Source organism: Thunnus albacares, chromosome 19, assembly GCF_914725855.1.
Source record: "Thunnus albacares chromosome 19, fThuAlb1.1, whole genome shotgun sequence".
NCBI classification, from domain to species: Eukaryota; Metazoa; Chordata; class Actinopteri; order Scombriformes; family Scombridae; genus Thunnus; species Thunnus albacares.
Genome location: NC_058124.1, coordinates 25165926 through 25188174, shown reverse-complemented (window position 1 = coordinate 25188174; position 22249 = coordinate 25165926). Strand labels below are relative to the sequence as shown.

Genomic DNA, 22249 nt, shown 5'->3' with positions numbered 1-22249 from the left:
ATAGTAACAGTACACAGACATACAGACACCTAGCAAAACAGAGATGGATCTATATTAATTCCTATGAACTCTGGGTTGTAAATAATCAAGAAAGCAAAAGGAACACATTTCATTTCTTGTACCTTGCATCCTCTAAACATCATCCTAAAGCACAATGCAGTATTGTCATTTTATTGTGCAGGTTATATGGTCAGTTTGTTTGGGGTAAAACTATCAGCCTCAAAAGAAAATTCAAGTATCACAGACTTTTTATCTGCCAACCAGCCTGAAACTATAGTTTCTCAACTTCACTCCCTGTGTAGTTTCTATCTTTTGTCTTTGTAGGACAGTTTTGCTCATTTAAGAAAAGCAGCATGCTTATGTAAATAAACTTGAATCTCAAAATATCATCTGTAGTGCCCTTTCATAAGTCTGAAAATTATTATAGAATATATTTTTTAGTCAAGAGAATGAATGAAACAGCCTAAATGAAGCGATCTCACCAGGTGAGACAGTTATCTGTATCCTGCAGGTACTCAGCTCTGTCTCTTCTGTTCTAAGTGGAGGATGGATTTGTGTGTTTTGACTCAGCAGTGCCGAGCGTCAGACTGCCTCTCGTGTTGAGTCTGACATTTCCAGCACTAAGACTGATGCTTATTTACACAAGCCCAGCACAAATCACCTTTGTCTTATTCAGACTTTCTGTGGCGTTGACGTCTGTGAAAGTGTCGGACATCTTTCGGTGACGTCTCCATGTTTGACTCTGCATGTAACGACACTCTCTCTCCTTCCTTTCACTTTGCTCACCAGGCAAAAGTTACAACAGTCTGACTGTATGTTTTGCTGCTGCAGTTTTGATGTATTTTTGGGGATTTGTATCGAGCTGTATGCCCTGCTTTAAAATTCATGTGTTGCCTGAAAAAATAATACAAGTTGTACCGTCTGGCTCCCACCACGAACACATCCATAGCCTTCATATGAGTTTTGAAAAATTCATGACTTATCCTCAAGCTCAAGTATTTGAGACTTTTAGGTAGTCCTTGATGGAGGTCATACCAGGAAGCTCAACTATTAAGTGACCTTCAGAGGTTGCGTATGCTTCACGTGTTTCATATGTGCACTATAGTTTTTGCACGTACACCTCTGCATACCTGGCGAGCCTGCCATCGTCTCTGCAGGGGGACTTCTGATTGGACGGGTTCACCCGAGGCAAAGAGTGTTTTACCATATCAAATATTTGTAACTGGTGACTCATGTCTGAGTGAGTGAATCCTTTCTGACACTGCTGAATGTGCTCTGCAGCGTCTCGCTTGAGTGATGAGGTCACTCCTCACTCTTTTCCTGCCTGACTGCAACTTTTCTTTTTTGCTTCTTATCTGTTTGCTTCTGATCTTGTCTCCTGAGTTCATTTTGTTCTCTTATCAGCTCGGTTCTTTTCTTCTCCCCCTTCAGCCTCATAAACATCATCTTACGAGTCTGACTATCCTTTAACATCCTGTTTTGAACGTGCATTATTGCAAGTAGAACATGAGAATTAGTCTGTTTTACTTTAAATATCTTTTCGCACAGGCTGCTGTAAGAAAAGGAAGTTAACAACCATCCTATACTGTATGCAGACTGTATATCTTGGATTTACATATTTATTGTTAATCCATCAACAGAGATGTAAATTTGTGTACAACGGGAGAATTCTTACGACCTCGGAGAAAATTTGTTTATGCATCATCAACTTCAGGAATCTGCCCTAAACCTATAAATGTATTTCTACACGGTAGCAGGTTTCTCTCCAAAGTTACATCATGTAAGTCACGACCTGCAGCACATGTTTCTCCAACTCCGACTCCTCTCACACACGTTGACCTGTGTGCTCTATCTGGAGGTGTTTTTCTTGAAAATAACTCTTTTTTCACTGTTGTTTTTTTAAGCTCTATTGTATAGAGACTATACCAGAGGTGCTCAGGTACAAGTCTAAGAGGTCCACTTAAAATATTTCGTGTACATTACATGATAATATTTCAGGACAAAAACATGAACAGCATTTCTGTATTTAATGGGAGAAGTGACCTTCATTGTGTCCTTAAACTTGAGTATAAAAAGGTGCGACGGCCGGGCAGAGACACTGCTCTCATGATGTTCATTAGTGTGTTTTTAGTGAGACAAACAGACAAAAGGTCCGAATTTGCGCCTGAAGTTCGATGATGTTTGACAATAAACGTGTGTGTGTGCTGCCTGGAGATCACACTGGATAAAGAAACACATTTAACATTTTAACAACACTGTTTTATCATTTATATTGATTATGATATTAATAATAAACTGCATTTCTAAAGCACAATTTATGCATAAAATGCAAAACAAAGTGCATTACATATAAGTGAATAATCATATTTACAATAAAGCAAGGACAAATATAATGAAATAGGTTCATTTGGAATAGAAATAAAATAATTGAGAGGTAAAACACTGTTTGAAAAAGATTTGTTTTAAGATTTTGTTTTATTTTTGTAAAGTATCCACAGATGTAGAGATCTAAAACATCCCGATAAACCATGTGCGGCTCTATAATTTTCCACCAACACTTCATCTATACATTTCATTTATATGTCAGTGTCAGCTTCTGTATGAAACACTGCATGAGGCGAAGAAATGCAAAAACAGAAAAAAAGTAAATGCAGTTACAGCTTAGCTCGAGCATATTATATCAAAGTAGAGCTCGTACATGCATAGCTCCGACTGTATATGCATCTCTATCTTGTTTACAGACTGCATTGCAGACTATTCATATTTTATAAATGCACATAAAGCCCACAGCATGTTGTATTGAACTGTGTTAACATGGTTCAACTTCAGTTTTAATTACTAGTTCGCTGTGCCTGCAGGTGATGTGAACTGCAGGTGGCTCGGCTATTAATATAATTTTATGCTGGTTTACAGCAGAGACAGACAGGTCGTATCTGACAGTCAGGAGAGGCTTTAAGTCATTTATGTGCATGTGAACACAGTTTTATCGGACACAGATGTCAGAAAGGACGGACTGAGAGGAGAGATTTGGGATTTGAAGTGTGATCCTGGTTTGACTAGAGAAGAAGCTGCGTTTTGTTGTTGTGTGTTTACAGTTTTAGAGAAGCTGTTAGCGTTGGAGCAGTTCACTGACAGCCTGGTGAATGAGACCTCCATTTTGACTGGATGGATGAAGCTCTGTGTGTGTGTGTGTGTGTGTGTGTGTGTGTGCATGTGAGAGAGAGAGAGAGAGGGAAGATGTTTCTCAGAGTGTCAACAGCTGAAATGATGCATGGCAGAGGCAGCGTTTCTGCCACCTAGTGAGTGTCAAACTGCACTGCATGTTACCTGGAAGTCTGACAAACCGGCCTCGCCTGATGAATAGCTGAATTCCAGCAGGGGCTCATTAGATGATCACCACAAGACACCAGAGCTGTTACATCACCGATCACAATTATTCCAGCAATTTAAAATTTACAGGAAAAGCACTCCTAAAAAAACGTTTAAACATTTATCACCACACCAGAATTCATTCATAATTTATCCGTTTTAATGGAAATTCTGTAAACTTAACATTACTGTTAATCATTTGCCAAAGTTTTTTGTTTTTTAGTGGGTTTTTTCCCACCTTCCAAGCATACATTTGCATATTGATTTGCATTCAAATTTGACAAACATCCTTGAGACTCAGTCAAAATTATGCCTCCTTTTATTTTCTTCTGTCTGGATTTTTTTAAACCATAATCATTGTCATCATTTCAAAGGCTATTGCTCAGTTGCCAGTGTTGATTTGTCAGAATAGAAAATAATGTATTCAGACCAGCCACAAACAAGAGACACAAAGAAAACAATTTCATTAGGTTCATTATCTGCAGATAATTAGTGGGGGGGGAAAAAAAACCCTTCACAGTCCACAAAACACTGGCCCTCCTCCATTTTCCTGGAGAGGAGAAAAAAAAAAACAGATCAACAGACCAACAGACCATAATCAGAAATACTAAATGTTAATGAAGTTAGAAAGTAAACATCCCCTTCTTTGGAACGGATTAAAATTAAAGCAGAGATTAAAATTAAAGGCAAAGTGCACTCCTTCTTCTTAAAGGGTCAAGCAGGTCGAGGAATTAAAGTCCCCTTACAGGAAACCTGTGTGAGCAAAAAGACTGAACCAGCAAACATCACAAGTTCATGACTGATATGTTGATTGAATGAGCGACGAGAGAGGAATGTGCACCTTCCTCTCAGCGTAGATACCAACACTGACTCAATTACATTTTAGGAACGGAGAAGGTAGACACGGGCTAAAGATGATTGCTTATTGATCGCTGATTGCATCCAGAGTTCACTAAGCGCCGGGTGCAGTGAACTCTGAAATGTCTCTAAACGTGATTTTGAGTCCTGCTCTTTCATTCTTGCAGCAAATGACTATTATTTAGTGTAGGTATGAGGTAAATACGCATTTTCCATCTTTCTGTCATTCATGTCAATCACACATTTGTATGATTTAATTCTTAAACAATTCATCCTCGCTGTTGGTATTTAAATCCTTCTTCTTGTCCACCATCTTTTTCTTCTACCGTGGTTTGAAGCTGTTTCTCCTCTCTCACCTCTTGTGTATTTTTTTGTCGGCTGAAAAATTTTTTATGTCTTGCGGATTTTTCAGACCTCCCGAAGTTGTTGTTGTTGTTGAGCGTCGTGCCCACGCCGCTGCCTCGTGGCCTCTTTTTCTACTCAAAACTTTTTCTTGAGTTTGTGATTTTGTTATTTGCAGGAGCACCATTCTTCATCTCATGGCCTCTTTCTCTGTTCATGTACAGGTCTACTGTTGGTGTTAGCAAAGTTCTCCATCTCCCAGTCCTTGAATTATACCAGCACCTCATGCTTTTTGCAAAATCTTTCGACAGTGGTGCCCCGATATGTTAAAAAAAAAAAAAAAAAAAGAAGAAGAATCACCTTGAAACTACAGGATTTAAATTATTTTTTGAAGAGGTGTTCAATACTCCCAGACTTTAAAGAATATGATGATTAGAAATAGGAGGTATTTTTGATAGATGGAGCGAATTTGATATTTTCAGATATGAAAAAGGTTTCAGTTCATCCAAGGTTGTTTTCCTCCTCTCTCTTCGATGGATCTCCTCTCTTCTCTCCTTTCATCTCATCTCCTGTCCAATATTGCATACATATTTAACAGCTGGAGTCAATGAAAGTCAAAAAAGATTAAAATCACAGATTCTCCGCCCTCCCTGCTCTACTGGGTGCATATTTTAAATTTTAAAAGTCAATAAATTAAACCAGTCTTCGCCTTTGCACTCATCTAAACCAAGCCTTGCCCTCGCTCTCATCACCTCTCCTTTTCTCGCCACACAACAAACGCATAAAAATGTTTTTCTGCTCCTTTTTTCCCGTCCTCTGCGTGTAAGCTGAACTCTTTTTTTTCTCTCTCTCTCTCTCTGTCCTCAGATGAGTTCGTTCAGTACGAGGGCTCTGACGCTGCTCTCGTCTGTTTTCGGGGCCTGCGGTTTGCTGCTGGTGGGCGTCGCCGTGTCAACGGATTACTGGCTGCTGATGGAGGAGGGAATAGTGCTGCAGCAAAACCAGACCACCGAGGTCAAGATGGCGCTGCACTCTGGCCTCTGGAGGGTCTGCTTCGTGGCAGGTAACGATTCACTATCTGTTTGTTGTACATTTTAGAGTTACAAGTTGTTTTCTGTGCTTGTTTGTACATGATTTTATGTTTTTTAAGGATAATCTGTTGCTGTTTTTTCATGCTGATGTTCCATATCTTAGCTAAAATAGCCAAAGAAGAACTTCTGGCGTCTAGATAATCATGTGACATGATGGAAGATTTCACAGTAGGGTTGTTTGTTTAAGTCTGACCCCCTACCTTATCTGATTATACACCTTCTATACCCTTTTAAAAACTTAAACATTATATACTAAGCTCACACATCCAAAACCAAACATACTAAACAAAATATAACACATGTACATCGGAGGACAACATGTTCTTTTATACTTATTACTAGGAGTGTGCTTGAATACAAATACATTATTCGGCAAAACACAAACAGTGTGTTTTATACAAATATTTGTTTCATACAAATATTTTAAAAATTATTTGTTGGGGGTGTCCCCCAGAGATAAAGTTGAGCTACTGACACAAGCTAAAGTTTTAGCTCAGTAATCATCATAATTTTCTAAAATTAAAAGTGTAATAAAAACAAAAACAGGATTTTTAAGCCTCTTTCCACTTTTATTCGAATACAAATACAAATACTGGGATCTCTGCACACCCCTACTAGTTAACCTCACTTTGCCTTTTTCAAATAAATCCATCTACAATAATATATAATACCTATATATAATATATTAATGCTTAAAAAACAGCACATACATGAGATAAGTACAAAAGATTTAGATTTCTTTAATTAAAAAAGGCACTTTAATACTTGTTTTAATCTGTGTATGGGGTCCATCTGTCCGTAGTAACATCACCGCCAGAACAACTTAGTTCCAAATTTTGAGGCGAACGTATATAAAATGCTTCCTGAAGCGCCAGAGCTTCAACCTCTAAATGTCCACAGCTCTCGTTTTGAGCAGTTTATCAGAAGTTAAGACTTCATAAAGTGGATCTCCTCCACATTTTTAGTAAAAAAAAAAATGATAGCGAGTGTTTTCCTGTTCAGCTGCAGTGGAAGGGTCATAAGAAAAAGAGGGAATTTGGCTCTAAAAGACAGTAACTTTGAAAGATGTTGACTTGATTTAACAAATTTGGACGACTGAAGCTTCATCACTTACATTATAAGTTCATTATGAAGGGATCTTCTAATGGTCAGTATGAAGAGCAGAAATGATTATGGCAAGAAAAACCTCATTTCAGTCTTCATTTGGGCTCCTGTTAAAATTGTGAACCCGTCATTTAACATCAGATCTAATATCACTATAACATAATATAGTAGTTTCTATTGTCTTCAAAGATCACGGCACTGCAGCAGAAACAAAGTGTTTGTTCATATACACGTTAAAACACACACACACACACAGCGAGGGTGGACACTGCAGATACAAGTAACTGTCCTTATTGCAGTAGCTGTCTCTGTGTTTTGGGTCATGATGGTGTTGCTCTGGGGAGGCGGCCATGTTTGTGTTTCCCTGTTGTCTGACGCCTGGTACAAAAGGTCAGAGGAGTAAAATGCTGGTGGCATTTGGAACGACCGTGTGTGTGTGTGTGTGTGTGTGTGTGTGTGTGAAATAGAGAGAGAGAGGGAGAGAAATCATGTTTGTCTGTACACGTATGCATCATTCTGCTGACATATTTTTGTGTATATAGAGATGTCTGTTTTGTGTTTGTGTGTGTGTGTGTGTGTGTGTGTGTGTGTGTGTGTGTGTGTGTGTGTGTCCTCTCGCTCTCTGCCTACAGTTTGAGGTTAATTGTTGTGTTTGTATTCAGCTCCTCTCTCTCTCTCTCTCTCTCTCTCTCAGCTCAGACCTTGTTTTCTCCCGAACCTTTCCGACCTCCATCTGTCTCTGCCTCTAATTCACTTTTTCCTCCCACTTCCATCCTCTACCTCCCTGTTTCTCTTTTTCATCATCTCTTTTGGGGCCTTTTTATCCTTTCTCACCTCTCTTCCCATCTGTCCTTTTTTTTTTTTTTTTTAAATCTCATTGTCTCCGCCGTCGCTTACTCTCCGTCTCTCTGTTTGCCCCTTCTCAGTGTTTTTTAACCTCTGTCTTTTTTTGGCTTGTTTGTTTATTCCTGTTTTATTTACATATGCGAGTATGTCCATATGGTGTCTGTGACCCAAAATAACTCCCACTCAGCCACCTACACATCACCTTTCCTCTTTGACAGGTTTTCTCTCTCTCTCTCTCTCTCTCTCTCTCTCTCTCTCTCTCTCTCTCTCTCTCTCTCTCTCTCTCTCTCTCTCTCTCAGGACCTGAGAAGGGCAGATGTGTGGCGTCAGAGTATTTCACCGAGCCGGAGATAGAAATTACAACAGAAAATACAGCAAACATACTCAGTAAGTCCAAAGTCAGAGAGTGTTTCCAAACTTTTGACTGGTACTGTATATACTGTATATACATAGTATATAGTCTGTCTTAAACAACAGTCAGGAGCCCAAATGGACACTGAATCATGTTTTTCTTGCTGTAATCGTTCCTCCTGTTCATACTGAGCATTAGAAGATCCCTTCATAATGATGGGGGACAAAATCCACAGTCCTCCTTCTGTGCAAAAATGTATTTAAAAGTTTAATATGAAGTCTATTAAGTCTAATATGAAGCTTCAGTCGTCCTAATGAGACGAATCAAGTAGATTTATTTCAATATTACAGTCTTTTTAGTGCCAAAGTTCCTCTTTTTGTTACTATACTTCCACCATAGCTCAGCAAGGAAACACAAAGGGGGAATTAGATGCTAAAAAAGACTGTAAATGTGTCAGATATCCACTTGATATGACTAACTCAGACTGATGAAGCCTCATATAAGCTTCACATCAACTTTTGCAAATGCATTTTTGCACAAAATGTGTCTCCATCACTTACACTGAAAGCACATTTGAAGAGGATCTTTTAACAGCCAGTATGAACAGGAGGAATAATTACAGCAATGAAAACCTCTTTCACTGTTCGTATGGACACCTGAGTGAACCTGTCCTTTAATGTAAATTGTCCACTTTTCAACATTATGTCAAAAATATATCGTTTAACTATCAAAATATAGGTAAATGTTTCAATATCAAGACATTGCTGTTTCCCGGGTGGATCAGTTTTTGACTGATCTGTCCTTTTCTTCAGTGTTAGGATGTAAAACATATAGAGCTCCCTTGTTTGTAGACTTAAGACATATTACAGTTTGAGTTCTGTGCCTCCTTGAATACAACCACATTTTTTAATATATATAATTTTTTTATTATATAAATATATTATATGTTGTTTCTTTAACCCTTCCAGTTGAGTTATTGATGTCTAAAGTGAAAAGCTTTATAAAACCTAAAGAAAACATACAATGACCAAAAAAATATATTGCTGACAAAGCTGCAAAATCTGTTTTGATTTTCACTTGTAGTCACTTTAAAGGGGACATATTATGTTTTTTGTAGTTTTCTGTCATTTATATACTGATATAAATATAATTATATACTGATGTCGGATGTTTGTGTTAAACATGGTCAAAGTTCCAAAATTTGAGGTGACAAATTCTCCCTGAAAGTCAAAAGCCAGGGCTTCACTCTGCTCTGAACGCTCCGTTTGTAAAGTCACCTCTACTTCCTGCTCGTGATGATGTCAGATTGTTCATTCATAACCACAAACGGCCGTCTGTTCTGTAGTCTTTGTTGCTCAGGTTGTTCCACGCTTTGTTCAAGTCGTCCAATCTCATATTTTAGATCGGATTTCGGCTCGAACATGTATGGATGTATTTGAGAAATTGACTTTTTGAGGAAAGGAAATAAACTATTGTTTGTTTACAGAACAGGGAGGGGAAGCTTAAAGAGACAGGAGCTAAAACAGCCTGTTTCAGACAGAAGCTGAACTGAGAGGCTGCATAAAGGGCCAGTAGAAGATAAATAAGGAGTTTTTAACTGTAAATCATGCAAAAATATTCCAGTAGAACCCCAGAATAAAAACTATAGACCTGGAAATGCGCATGATATGTCCCCTTTAATGGCAAACATGAGAGAGAGACTGAACAGGGATCAAGTGATGCTTCATCAATCCATCAGCCAACAATTATTCTACTTAGTTTTTTCCCAATGCCTACTCAAGGAAAATATATAACCTGCATAGAAAGTCAACCGTTATCATAGAAACCATTATATTCTGTTGTGCTAGTTGCTGCATTTCCATTATTTAAGATATTTTAAATTTAAAAAAAGGTAGCAACACAATTCTGTTTGATTTAAGCTTCTTGTCACTGCCAAAAGGCTACTGCTACCAACGCTGGCTAAAGAATTTATGAAGAACCTTATTTATTATTTTAAGAACCCCGTGTATAGTGAACATTTTTTTTGTCAAACAGTAAATGAATGTCGAGAGCTCGCTGAAGTTCCCCGTGGAGATATTTTGTCTCTGGGCTGTTTTAATGATTTAAGATGTTGACACTGTGAACTGCCTTCAAAGTGCTCTCCCCTCCGCAGTTTGTTCTGTCTCTTTGAAGTAAAGCACACACTGTTGTCGGAGAAGACATTTTGGTCCGTTTAATGCTAGATAAATGTCCTCAGGTAGACACACAAGTCATAACACTGTAGTGGCAACGGTGAGGCAGGGTGCTGAATAAATCATACCCCGCCTTGCAAAACATAACCCAGACTGAGTTCCAGCAGACCACTGCTTGTAAACATGCAGTGGAAATTTACACTATACCTGCGTATTTCTGAACACATTTTGAAAAAAACCAATCCTGTCATCAGAGGACGTTTATCCTCATGTTAATCTAACTGTGGATATGCTGTTATATCAATTCATACTTTTACTTGATGTGCAAAATAATTCATGGTTACAGATTTGGCAACAAAACAAATATGTTTTTTTCTGTATCTCCAAATTCTTGTCCTAGTAAATTAAAAAATGCAATTAATTTTGCAAAACAGACTAAGAACTAGGGATGTGCCCGAATACAAATGCATTATGCGGCAAAGCACAGATAGTGGGTTTTATACAAATATTTGTTTCATACAAATATTTTAAAAATGATTTATTTTGGGGAAGTCCCAAAGGACTCTCCTTAACCTGTTGTTCCCCTTCTCCTTTCCACAAAGTTAGGTTGTAAAAAAATAGGCAATAAATGAAAAGTGCAAAGCAAGAATCACCTTTGACGTTCTTCTACATGTTACACGGTGTGCTGTCTCTGTGTTATGGGTGTATAAATAGGTAGAGGTCTGTCTGCAATGAGTCGATGAGTAAAGTTTTAGCTCAGTAGTCAGCACAGTCGTCTATGATCTGGGAGACTCAAGTTTGAGACCTGGTGTGGGGACCTCTTTCGTAAGGTAGTTTATTCATGAACACTTATTGTAACACTTTAATTTTCTAAAATTAAAAGCGTAATAAAAACAAAAACAAGATTTTTAAGCCTTTCCACTTTTATTCGAATGCAAATACAAATAATTTTGCTACCTCAACAAATACAGATACAAATACAAACACTGGGCTCTCGGCACATCCCTACTAAGAACATAAGTCAAGGATGTGTTAGCATTCTCATACAAACAGCTAAAATAAGCTAAAGAAATACTGTTTATCATAGTGCATTATGGATTTCCTCACAGACAAGAAGAAATAATAATCTCATGATATTCATATATAAAGCTATACTGTTTAAGCTTCCAAACTACCTCACATCTCTTCTTACATTCAAATTGTGTAACTATAGTGGTCTAAACAATCCAAGATGTCCGTTATGTAACCCACTAATCTTAATCAGAACTAGTTCCAGGTTCTCTGCACCTTTTTAAATGGAATAAACTGCAAACTGTCCTCAAACTAGATTCTTTAATCTTCTCTTCTCACAAACTCATGCAGACTGTTTTAACATGTGGAGAAATCCAAAGCGTAACAGACCTGCTGTGCCTCATTAAAGTTTCCGAGCTGTGATTGGACATTCTCTGATCTGATCTGGGTTTGGCAAATATTCAAATGGAACCAAACCAAACAAGGTTTTGATCAAGGAAAGTATTTGTGTATTAACTTCTTGGGTTTAGCAAACAATAAGGGGATGAAGTATTTTGATCACTGATGAAATAAATCATTTTATATCCAGCGACATTATAAAAATAAAGCACTGACCACAAACACAAAATAATAAATCAGAGTAACATATGTTCTGAACAGAAGGGAAACTTTTGTTGGTTCATAACACAGTGATGAATGAGACTTCATCTTCTCATGAACAGAGGCAAATATTCATAGCCTGCCACATCAAACTTACGTCTGTGCCTTAAACAATTTGAACACTGTCGGAATAACCCAAGACAGAAGTTGATATCATTTTGAATTATGATTCACAAGTTTTTTGGTTGCTGATTTTAGAATTTGACTCTTTAAAGTGGGAAATGTTATGGAATTTTCCATCTTTAGGGGTTACGGGTTGGAGTGACATTGAGTCCAGACGACGTCTTGAGGTCACGCTGTAATTCTTAATCTCTCCTCGAGACGTCAGCTGTCTGTGATGTTTTGGTGAAAGCAGAAACCTCTTTGATAAAGAGTATATCAGCACTGCCATGGTAGGCCAAAGCCAGCGAGGACCCTTCTAGATAACAAAGATAGGTGGAATGTGTAGCCAAATAGAAACTAGTGAACCGATTAGACTGATTTTTCATATCGTAGGCCGATCTGCTTGGGTTAAATACTAACACTCAGAACAGGAGGAGACAGCATCCGAGTTACACCAACTTGGATGTTCGCTGTTTACAGTTCTCCTTGATCAAGTAACTTCAATAAACATCCTCAGCAATAAGACATCAAAGGCTCGTGTATGCTTCTCTCCACTGAAGTGTTGACCATCGCTCAAAAAAATCCACAACGGAAAAGTCTTGATATAAAATTATTTATATTTATAAATTATTTATTATTAAAACACATATGCGAGAATGAATAGCTTAATCAGATTTTGTCAACAGTCTACATATACAGCGTTCTTTTGAGCAACTGAAATTTCATTAATAAACATGTTATCCATATCTCTACATGATCTCGCTCGTACTCCTGTCTGACCTTCTCTAACCTTTTCCCGCCGTCTTCTCTGTCCTCCAGAAATGGTGCGAACAGCCACCCCCTTCCCTATGATTTCCCTGCTCTTCGTCTTCACCGCCTTCGTTATCAGCAACATCGGACACATCCGGCCGCAGCGCACCATCCTCGCCTTCGTCTCTGGAATATTCTTCATACTGTCAGGTAAAGTGCACATGCAACAACCAGACCCACTAAAACAAGGACACCATCGCAGCCTGATGGTCCAAGAAAAGCTTGAATGTGCTCAGTTTAAAGTCAACAAATCCTCAACACCTGCACAGTAAGACTTGTTAATAAGGTGCAATTCTACTCAGTTCATGCAGACCTTGTTGTGGTGCTCGAAAACAAGGTTTGCAAACAATCAAAACTCACAGAGCACTAATTTTATACTCTTGTGGAACAACTACAGACTCCGGGCTTTTCTTGTCACGGTTTGTTTCCATATTTTCCAATTATTCTGCTGTGTCTTGTCATTGCAAAAGCAGCCTGGGAGACAAACCTCAGCACGCAGCTGTCACAGAATGTGGACAGAGGGTCTGTGCAGAATAAACACATTTTCTAGCGATAAAAAAATGCAACTCGCCGTGTGTAACTGTGCCAAAAGTAAAATCAAATGAGCTCCATCCAACTAATGGGTAAGATGAACATCCTCTGAGGAATATTTTCCTGGCTTTTCAGCTGGACATCCTCCAGCTGCTCTCAAAGGTTTACGATCGAGTGATTAAACCCGACCGTGAACTCTCCTCGGCTGCTCTCGGGTCAGTCTTGTCTTGCCTCGCTTTAAATTGCAGGCTTTACAGGCTGGCACACTGACGGTAAGGGTTTTAAAGCTCTGCCCACTACTACAGATAAAAAAAGGCTTTAAGAATGGCGTCATATGAAAGATTTAAGAATGACTGAGGTTACAGTTTCTGCTATTACATTTTTTTCCTTCCTGTCATCAAAGTGTGTCAAAGTGCTTTTTTTGTTGTCTGTTGTCCCTGAAGAACAGCTTATATCTGTACAAGTACAAGTAGATAACATCACAGTCTCACATTGTGCTACAACAATAAATATTGAGTGTACAAAGAGTTATAAGACCAAACTGGGAGTCACAAACTTAAAATAATATAGTCAGAGGTGGATCAGTCAATACAAAATGAGGAACTGTTGGTGGTTAAGACATTGTCCTGTCAGTATCTAAAGATTTATGAGAAAGCTGATTGGTGATTTGCAGGTTTTTTTTAGACTTCTAGGTTATATTACAACCAAACACTAAAATTACATCTGTGCTTTTTTTTTGCCCAACCATCCACCCCAGCTTCATCCCTTTGACTTCTGTGCAATATAATTTCACAGTTCCCGGATTAGAAAAAGCACAGCCAGTGAACGTAATCCAAGCAGCATTACGTCTCCTCCAAAGCACATGTGGTAAATTAAATTATTAGTATTATAGTGAGACATATTTTTAGACAGAGTTTGTTTTACATGAGAAAAGAACACTTGCTGGGTCAAAATCCTTTGATAAGTAAAGATTTGTCTGAGTTATAAATGTTCTCTTTTGCCTGAACAACTATCTCTATGGAGCCTTTGGCACAGTTCATAAGGACTGTAAAAACAGCCAAAAAGACTGAGGTACGGTATAAATCCGTGAAAGTGTCAACCTCCTCCCTCACCTGCCAGCTTAAATAAGATATTAAAAAGCAGCAGAGCAAAAGAAGAGAAGCGAGCTTGTTAAAGGTCAACGCTGTTCAAGGTTAATGATAAAGAGACAGCTCAGTGTGAAAGACTCACTGCGGCTCTTCTTTCCTTTTCTCAGCTGACAGCTTGTCAGACTTTACCTTGTTCCTGCTGCTGGCCGAACGGTGAATGGGATTTAATTCTAAATAATTGCTCTCTAGGAGGCTTCGGGGCAGTGGTGATTTGATGTTTTTTGCTGCAGGCTTTTTGTGAAAAGTTTCAACTTTTAAACAGTCTGGAAAGCGACTTTGTTGTAGTTTGACATTTCAATCAGAAAGTTATCGATGTGGAGGTTGATTTTCTTCTGGACGACACTGTAGGGCACTGTGCCATTTTTGTGGGGCATTAAGATTAAATTTGGCTATAAAAAATAATTAATTATTATCAGAAATAATTAAGTAATAGGATTTAATTTACATTATTCTTGTACCACATTAAATAGACCAGCAGATGCATTCAAAAGCATTTATTAAAAGGAAAAGGAAAAACACACAATATGCAATCTAGCTAAATGTGCCTACATACAGGTGCTTGTGTGGGTGTAGGAAAACAGACAAAAATAAAAGGTTGACTCAAAATGGCGAAAGGGACTGCTTGGTGGTAAACAAAAGAAAACTACAAAGATGGTGGAACAAAGATGGTCGTTGGGACTGCATGGTGTGTGTGAGAGCAAGACAAAAAGACACAATGGTGAAACTAAGACCATGTGCTCGTTGAGGTCACATGTATATTTAAGAAAGAGTGTGTGTGAGGTAATGGTGCCCGGTTAGGGAAGAAGATAGTTTGAATGTAAGTCTAATGTGAATGAAACTCACTACAATCAGTGGGATCTAGTTCAGAAACTGTGAACAGACATTACAACAATAGAGCTCAATGAATAACATTAAACCAAGTCAATACATGTACATTTACAGCCCTGGGTTTAGCCGTGCTATGCTCTCTGCTCTGAGCCGTTAACATTACCAAATCCATGGAGGAAGAGAGATGCTTTGGTTTGCTGCTCTCTTGAGGCCAGTGAGCTGCAGGCTTGCACATCATATAGGCCAGAGTTGCTGCTGGCTGCTGTGTTGCTGATGAGATCGGTTGTGCTGGCTGGTCGGCTTCTTTGTTCTCAGCTCGGCGATAACTCTGCTTTGTGGCTCCTGTTGCTTGTGAAATCAGCTGGCAGACTTTGAGTCGTGGCCACTGGTGCTAAAATAAACTTGGATGAGGCCGGTCCTCACTCAAGAAAGAGCTCAGTGTGGTCTGCTTTAGTGAGCAGGCCACATTGGGGTCAGAGAGCTGCAGGCTGCAACTGAGTTCATTCATGGACAAAGGCCCTACAACAAATTTTTGGTCAGAGCCAGAAATCCTCCATTATCTCACTGCAGTTAGCAGACTGGACACCAACCTTCAGTGCAGTCAAATTCTATTCCAGCAAGTAGCTGAAAGCTTCACGTGCAGAGCAGAAAGTAACTGAATGAAATGTTTGATCACACTTATTCTTTTATAGATCCACGTGACAGTCTATTAAAAAAGACTCTCTCTTAAAGTGGAAACAGACAAGTTTTCAACTTCCCCCCCCAGCTTTTCTAAGTGGTATTATTGTTTACGCCGCTGTCGCAAAGACATCCAGATCGCTTTCAGTTTTCCTCAGAGCCAAGCTCTGTGAGGAAATTATCAACACCAATTTAGAGATAAGAGAAAAGAAAGAAGATGTTCACTGAAGAGGTAAATTGAAACTGTCACAATTTTATATTGAATTTGGGAACAGGCAAAAAGTATTGTATTGATGTGCATTGCATAGTGAGTCTGAGTAACGTTATTGCTTCACACAAACAAATAACTACAGCAGAGGTTGGGGTCAAGGTGGAGGGGGGAGTAACGTTAGAAGAAAACAGGAGAAAAAGCCTGAGTTTGCTCATTCATTTCTATTCATATATAACGGAGACATGAAAGCAGAGAAAAACAAACAGGGTTGGTAGCATATTTATGAATGAATAAGTTGATCATATGATTCATATCTGTTTATATAATTTTCATATTAACAAGTAGATCAGTTTGACAGCCAGCCTGACTGGATACTGATCCAGTATTCTATGGCTATAGGGCTGGTAGCTTAGCTAAATGATTTCTGGAGGGCTTTCTTCCCGTTAGCTTCCTATAGCTACTGGGAAAAACAAACGTGCTATCCTCTTCCTCTTTTGGTTGTGCAATGGTTGACACACTTCCTTTGTGCTGTAAATCAAGCCTTCATTTTCTTGGAAGAGCGTACCTTGTGGTAGACAGAATTGCGTAATGAAAGAAAGGCTTATTGGAAACCAATCTTAACGCTGATGGTATCATCATTCTATAGCCATTACACTGTGCAATCAACATTTACTTCATTATGATAAATTAAAGCAAAAAAAGTTGTCTGTTTCCACTACAATGTATTACATTCATCCAAACTACACAATATGTCTATAAGTGTGTAGACACCCCTAACCTCCACCTTTTGATGAACTGTAACTCCAACTGCGAGCCAGGTCTTATCACCCAACATCAGTGTTGGACCTCACTAATGCTCTTGTGGCGGAACAAATCCCTGCAGCTTGGTTCCAACATCTGCTGAAAAGCCTGAAACCAGAAGAGTGAAGACTTATACAGAAGCAGCCGATAAACACCCAACGTTTTGGAATGAGATGCGAATAACCAAATGTTGATATCATTTTTAGGTGTCCACATGTTGTATTTTGTTCTAACAATAATTGAAAAGGGGGATTTCACTTCAGAAAGGAATTTGCACCTACAGTATACATTACAGTTTACTACAGAAGAATTAGAAGTACTCTGTGGAGTTTTTGACCACTAGTCATGCAATATATTAATGTTTTTGTGAGTGGGTTCCCATTTTGTTTGTATCTTGTGAACAAAATGGTTTCCACTGATCAACAGTCGGTGGCAGTAACGTGCCAAGAAACATAGCAATGAACCAGCAAAAAGGTAGAATAAGACTGATACCTATAAACATTTTTATAAACAGTGCAGGTATTCAACAAAAGCTGTTTTTGCCAATATTTTAAGATTTGTTAAGCCTCAAAGATACATGCAGAGAAACCCAAAATTAGGCATCAAAACCTGTAGACAAATGGTCTAAAATAGTTAGGGACAGACAACAATATGCTGTATAGGCCATGTAGTGCATTACAATGAAAAAATCAACATTTTCACAGGAAACACACTCTCAAGATCTCAAACATCCCCAGATGGCAACAGTTTAACATCATTCTCATGTTTTGCTATTGTCCTATTCAGTGTATTCTGACAAAATTTAGTCAAATTTTGGCAAAAAGCAGTTACAGTTTATAAGAAGCTTTGCTGCAGCGGTGGTTTGTGCTCTGATACAATCACTGAAGTCAGAATTTGTCCAACACAGTCCCCCATCGATCTGTTTACTGTAAGCCTGGACACAAGCCCAACTTATACTATGTAATGTGATTTGTAGTCTTTTCACGTTTGGAAGGAATTATAAATTTCTTGATGTTTGACCAGCAAAACATGTCAAAACTCTGTCGAACACAAGCTACGTATGAAGTCATGTGACTTTGTTTACAGGCCCTGGTGAGCTTCAGTGAAGTGAAATAGACAAGACATCTTTCCCTCACAAAACATAAAAGAAAAACTTTACACCTGTAATCCATCTCCCTGTTTCAAGGAGGATTAACATTTAACAGAAGTCCTCTCTGTCACATCACTGGAAGGCCAGAGCTGTTACATCTTCCACTAAGCGTTGTTTCTCGTTTGGATCAGAGTCCTGTTGGGAAAGAGAGTCACTGCAGCCAACAGGGTGACATCACCTCCTCATATCGCTGCAGGACAGCTGGGTGATGTTTCCAGTTGGTTACCTCAAGAACAGGGTCGAGCGTTAAGCTGATGAAGTAGTTTGTTGGGATTTTTTGGACCTCACTACTCTCTCTCTCTCTCTGAGCAGACAGAATGACATCACCTTCCTGTTTCATCTCCCTTTTTTTTTGCATGAGGGAGCTTTACCTCACATATGCCAGCTTAGCATGGTGGACCGCTGACTGGACAGTCGTGACAACCACAGTACCATTATGGGAATGTCACCGAGCCAAGGTGGAAGAAACACACACACACACACACACACACACTGAACTCTCGAACTCAAAGACATGCATATACCAAACTATATATAAATCACATCGACACACGTGCAGATAAGTGCTCAAGAAGAAAAAATTCACACACTAGAATCAGCATTAAAACATTAAACATGGATAGAATATATATTATTATATTTATGTTTCACTTTATATATTTTGTTTTATATTTTTATATACAAATAATATAACATTTAATATTTTAATATTGTAATATTACCCTTGAAAATAAATTTCTGGTGTAATATCACATCTTAAAGGGGACATATCATGCTTTTTGTGATTTTCTGTATAATGTCAGATGTCTATGTTAAAGATGGTCAAAGGTCCAAAACTTGAGGTGAATGAATAAAGAGCCAGTTTAAGATAAATAACTGTAAATCATGCAAAGATATTCCATTAGCACCCGAGAATATGAATATAGACCTGGGAATATGCATGATACGGCCCCTTTAAACTGAATTTCACATGTGATAAATTCACATATAGACATACAAGACATGTCCCATGCAAAATATCATCTTAGGTTGTGAAAATGTGCATTTTACATGTGCTTTTCTATAAGGGTAACAGGGAAACAAAAGTTACTTTGTCAACATCTAACAAAGAAGTGAGAACGTTATTCTCGCATATAGAGAGAACATTAAGTGAAAAAACAGAGCTGAAGCGACAGTCATTGATTTTTTTCATATGTCACAAGTCTCTCACTTATATATAAGAAATCTAACAACCTGTAATTGTTAGGTACTTTCTGCCGAGAATAAAAACCCATTGCCTGTCAGACACTGTCAGAGATTTCTGTCTGGTGTTTGATAGCACAAACAAAGAATGACTCCCAAAAAAATCAATGGCTGCCATTCTCACCTCTGAAGCTACAAAATGACAAGTTATATTCTATACTTGCGTTGTTTTCTTGCTGTTTACTGCAAAAGAGAGTGTTTTTCAAAGACAGTCCTGCAATTATGTGCACAGCAGGGGAGTCAGAAAAAAAAAGACAGAAATCAGTGCTGTTTTAAAATGATGTCACACAGTTTTGCAGCAAAAACAGACTAGTCAGCCTCAGTCAGCATGTGTGTATTTTTGTCATGAAAACTGCCCATCAGTCGCAGAGTGCCCGAGGTTACAACATGGTGGCTGTGGACCAGCTGTTTCCTCCCTTCTCCCCTCTCCTGTCTGTCTTTCCTCCAGTAATTTCTCTTCTCCCGTTCTCTCTCTCTTTTTCTCCTTCTCTTGTGATTTTCCCCTCTCCCTCTCTGGATGTGTGAATACACATTCATACCAATATGGCACACACACACACAGTACGTCCAGGAGGCTGTTGCTGGAGATGAGCATCCAGCCACAATACTGCCATCTGATGGCCAAAAGAAGGACTCACAGCATTTTGTTTTTTGCTGATTTTTCTCTCTTTTTCACACATGTAGACTCACTTATTACTCTTCTCTTTGTTTCTGTGTTCCTCTTTTTCACTGTTCAAATTGTCTGTCATGTTATCTCTGCTGTCAACTTATAGAAAAGAAAAAAGACTGATAGTAAAGAGAAAAAAGACTGTAGGTGGTGAATTTTAATCTATCCCATTCATTGTTTTTTTTTTTTATTTTAAGATGCTTCCTACACTGAGTTTTTTCAGAGATCACATGTCAATCGAACATGACATGACAGATGTTTTCCTCTAAATATTCTGTTGATGCAGTTTTACTTTCTGCAGGTGGCGCTCTTTTCTTTATCTATTCAGCCATCAGTCTCTTTATCACTCTTCATACTGCCTGTTTTTTCTTTTTTCAACCTTTAACTGCACTGGTGTCAAAGCATTGAAAACTACTTTGATGACTAACTAACTAACTAACTGATGTCTGGGCACAAAATGGTTAACAGTAGTGTCTAAATGTACAAAGGCTGGGAGTTGTCCCACTTCTTCTGTTATTCCAGACAGGCCAAAATCTTCAAAGGTGTCGCCTGCTGTGAACTAAAGGATTTAAAAATTTTCGTGAAATGTGAAAGATTTTTTCTCAAACTTCTAACGGCTGAATCACTACTGTGTTATATCAAAACTTTTAAGGGGTAAAGAGCAGTAAAATAGAAATGTTCCTACATGTAAAAAATCATTGATTATTGCTGTAACTGCAGCCTGTGAATGCCTCAGTGTTTTATCTGTCTTCGATCTGGTTTCCCCAAGACGTCTTAACAGAGGACATGTTTGTTTCTTCAGTCAACAAATCTGCTGCCTGCCTCTGTAAAGACTATGTCTCCTCCTGTGATTAGTCCCATTTTACACAGCTGCAACACCAAACAATCTCAGCATTGAACAGGTATTTCTGATAAGGACCAGATGGTGGTCGGCTAATCTGTTTTCAGATAAAGGTTCCCTGTTTGTTATAACAGCAATCACTGTCTTTTAAGTTGCTCTCCCATGTATGGCTGCAGATAGATCATGGAGCGTTTGTCCACGTGTGCGATAACATGATATGATAACATCTCGTGTCTTAAAATTTTGCTGTATGTCAATTAGTTTGGGCTCATGTTTATCAAGCAGTACATTTTTGGGAATATGCACCAACTAACAGAACAAAAATGTCTTAAAATGACATTTTGATACCATTCCCACTTTGTCCAGTTGGTTCAGCCTTGACGACATTATATTTTGAAGAGACTGTTTTCCCAAGAAAAACAACAGTCAGTCATTTGAGAAAATAGGGAAGTAGTATGAGTGTCCATAAGAAAGGGAGGAGCGGTTAACTACCGATAGTCAACATTGGTTTCCTTGTAAACATGACTTTATATGATTATCACTGCAATCATGACAACAAAGATCCCCTAGCATTAAAGAAGTTCTAATTTATCATAGTACCGGATCATAAATCTCCGTTGAGGTAAAGGGGGTGAAGTTAAAGACCTGAACATTGCCAGAGGGCCTGTCATTAATTGGAGATACCCTAGGGGAATTTTCAGAATTATACAAGATACCAGAGGAAATAAAATGGTTGTTAAAATTATTTAACATTTCTGTCTTGTCAGTTACCCTGAGGCTATCCATGAGTATACTTGGTGGAAGATTAATTGAGTTACAGCTAGCAGACAATAATTCAATGGTTTTCCACTTTTGATTTTTTAGGCTTTTTGTAGTTATAAATAAGTAAAATTCTGCTTTTACTTTTCGGAAGATAGAGGTAAATTTATTTCTCCATTGTCTAAAATGAAGCCAGTGAGCCTCAATTCTTGACTTACGTGCCCTGGCCCAACTCGAGTGTTCACGAAGTACTTCTGATAGTTCGGTTGTAGATTATCATGCCCCTTAATTCTAAATTTGTGGAGTGGGTCCTGTTTGTTTACAATATCAACAAAGCTTTCATGGAAATAATTCCAGGCTAGTTCAGCGTCCTCAAAAAAAAGCAGTTCTATTCCAGTCAAAATGATATAGGTCATGCAAAAAAAGCTTACTCAACAAAACTCAGCTTACTTTTAGGAATCCTCATATCTCGCAGGACTGCTATGACACTATGATCACTCACAACATTTGGGAAAACATCTGGTGCAACAAATGGCAAGGCATATTTGATAAAACTAAGTGAATGAGTGTCAATTTTTATTAACATTTGGGATAAGGCCTTTTAGGGGAATTAATCACACTGTGCTTTCAGTGCGTCGGACACAGGTTTTAGCCAGTACCAGTTCAAATCATCAACC

At 38.4% G+C, this 22249-nt stretch overlaps 1 protein-coding gene across 1 annotated transcript in view; it reads left to right on the top strand.

Moving 5' to 3' along the window:
* Positions 1-22249, top strand: part of cacng7a (calcium channel, voltage-dependent, gamma subunit 7a) — a 43330-nt gene that overhangs the window by 11508 nt on the left and 9573 nt on the right. Inside the window, exons 2-4 of the mRNA XM_044335987.1 lie at positions 5437-5632; positions 7911-7997; positions 12726-12866. Coding sequence (XP_044191922.1) covers positions 5437-5632; positions 7911-7997; positions 12726-12866 — 424 coding nt within the window. The remainder of the gene's footprint in view (positions 1-5436; positions 5633-7910; positions 7998-12725; positions 12867-22249) is intronic.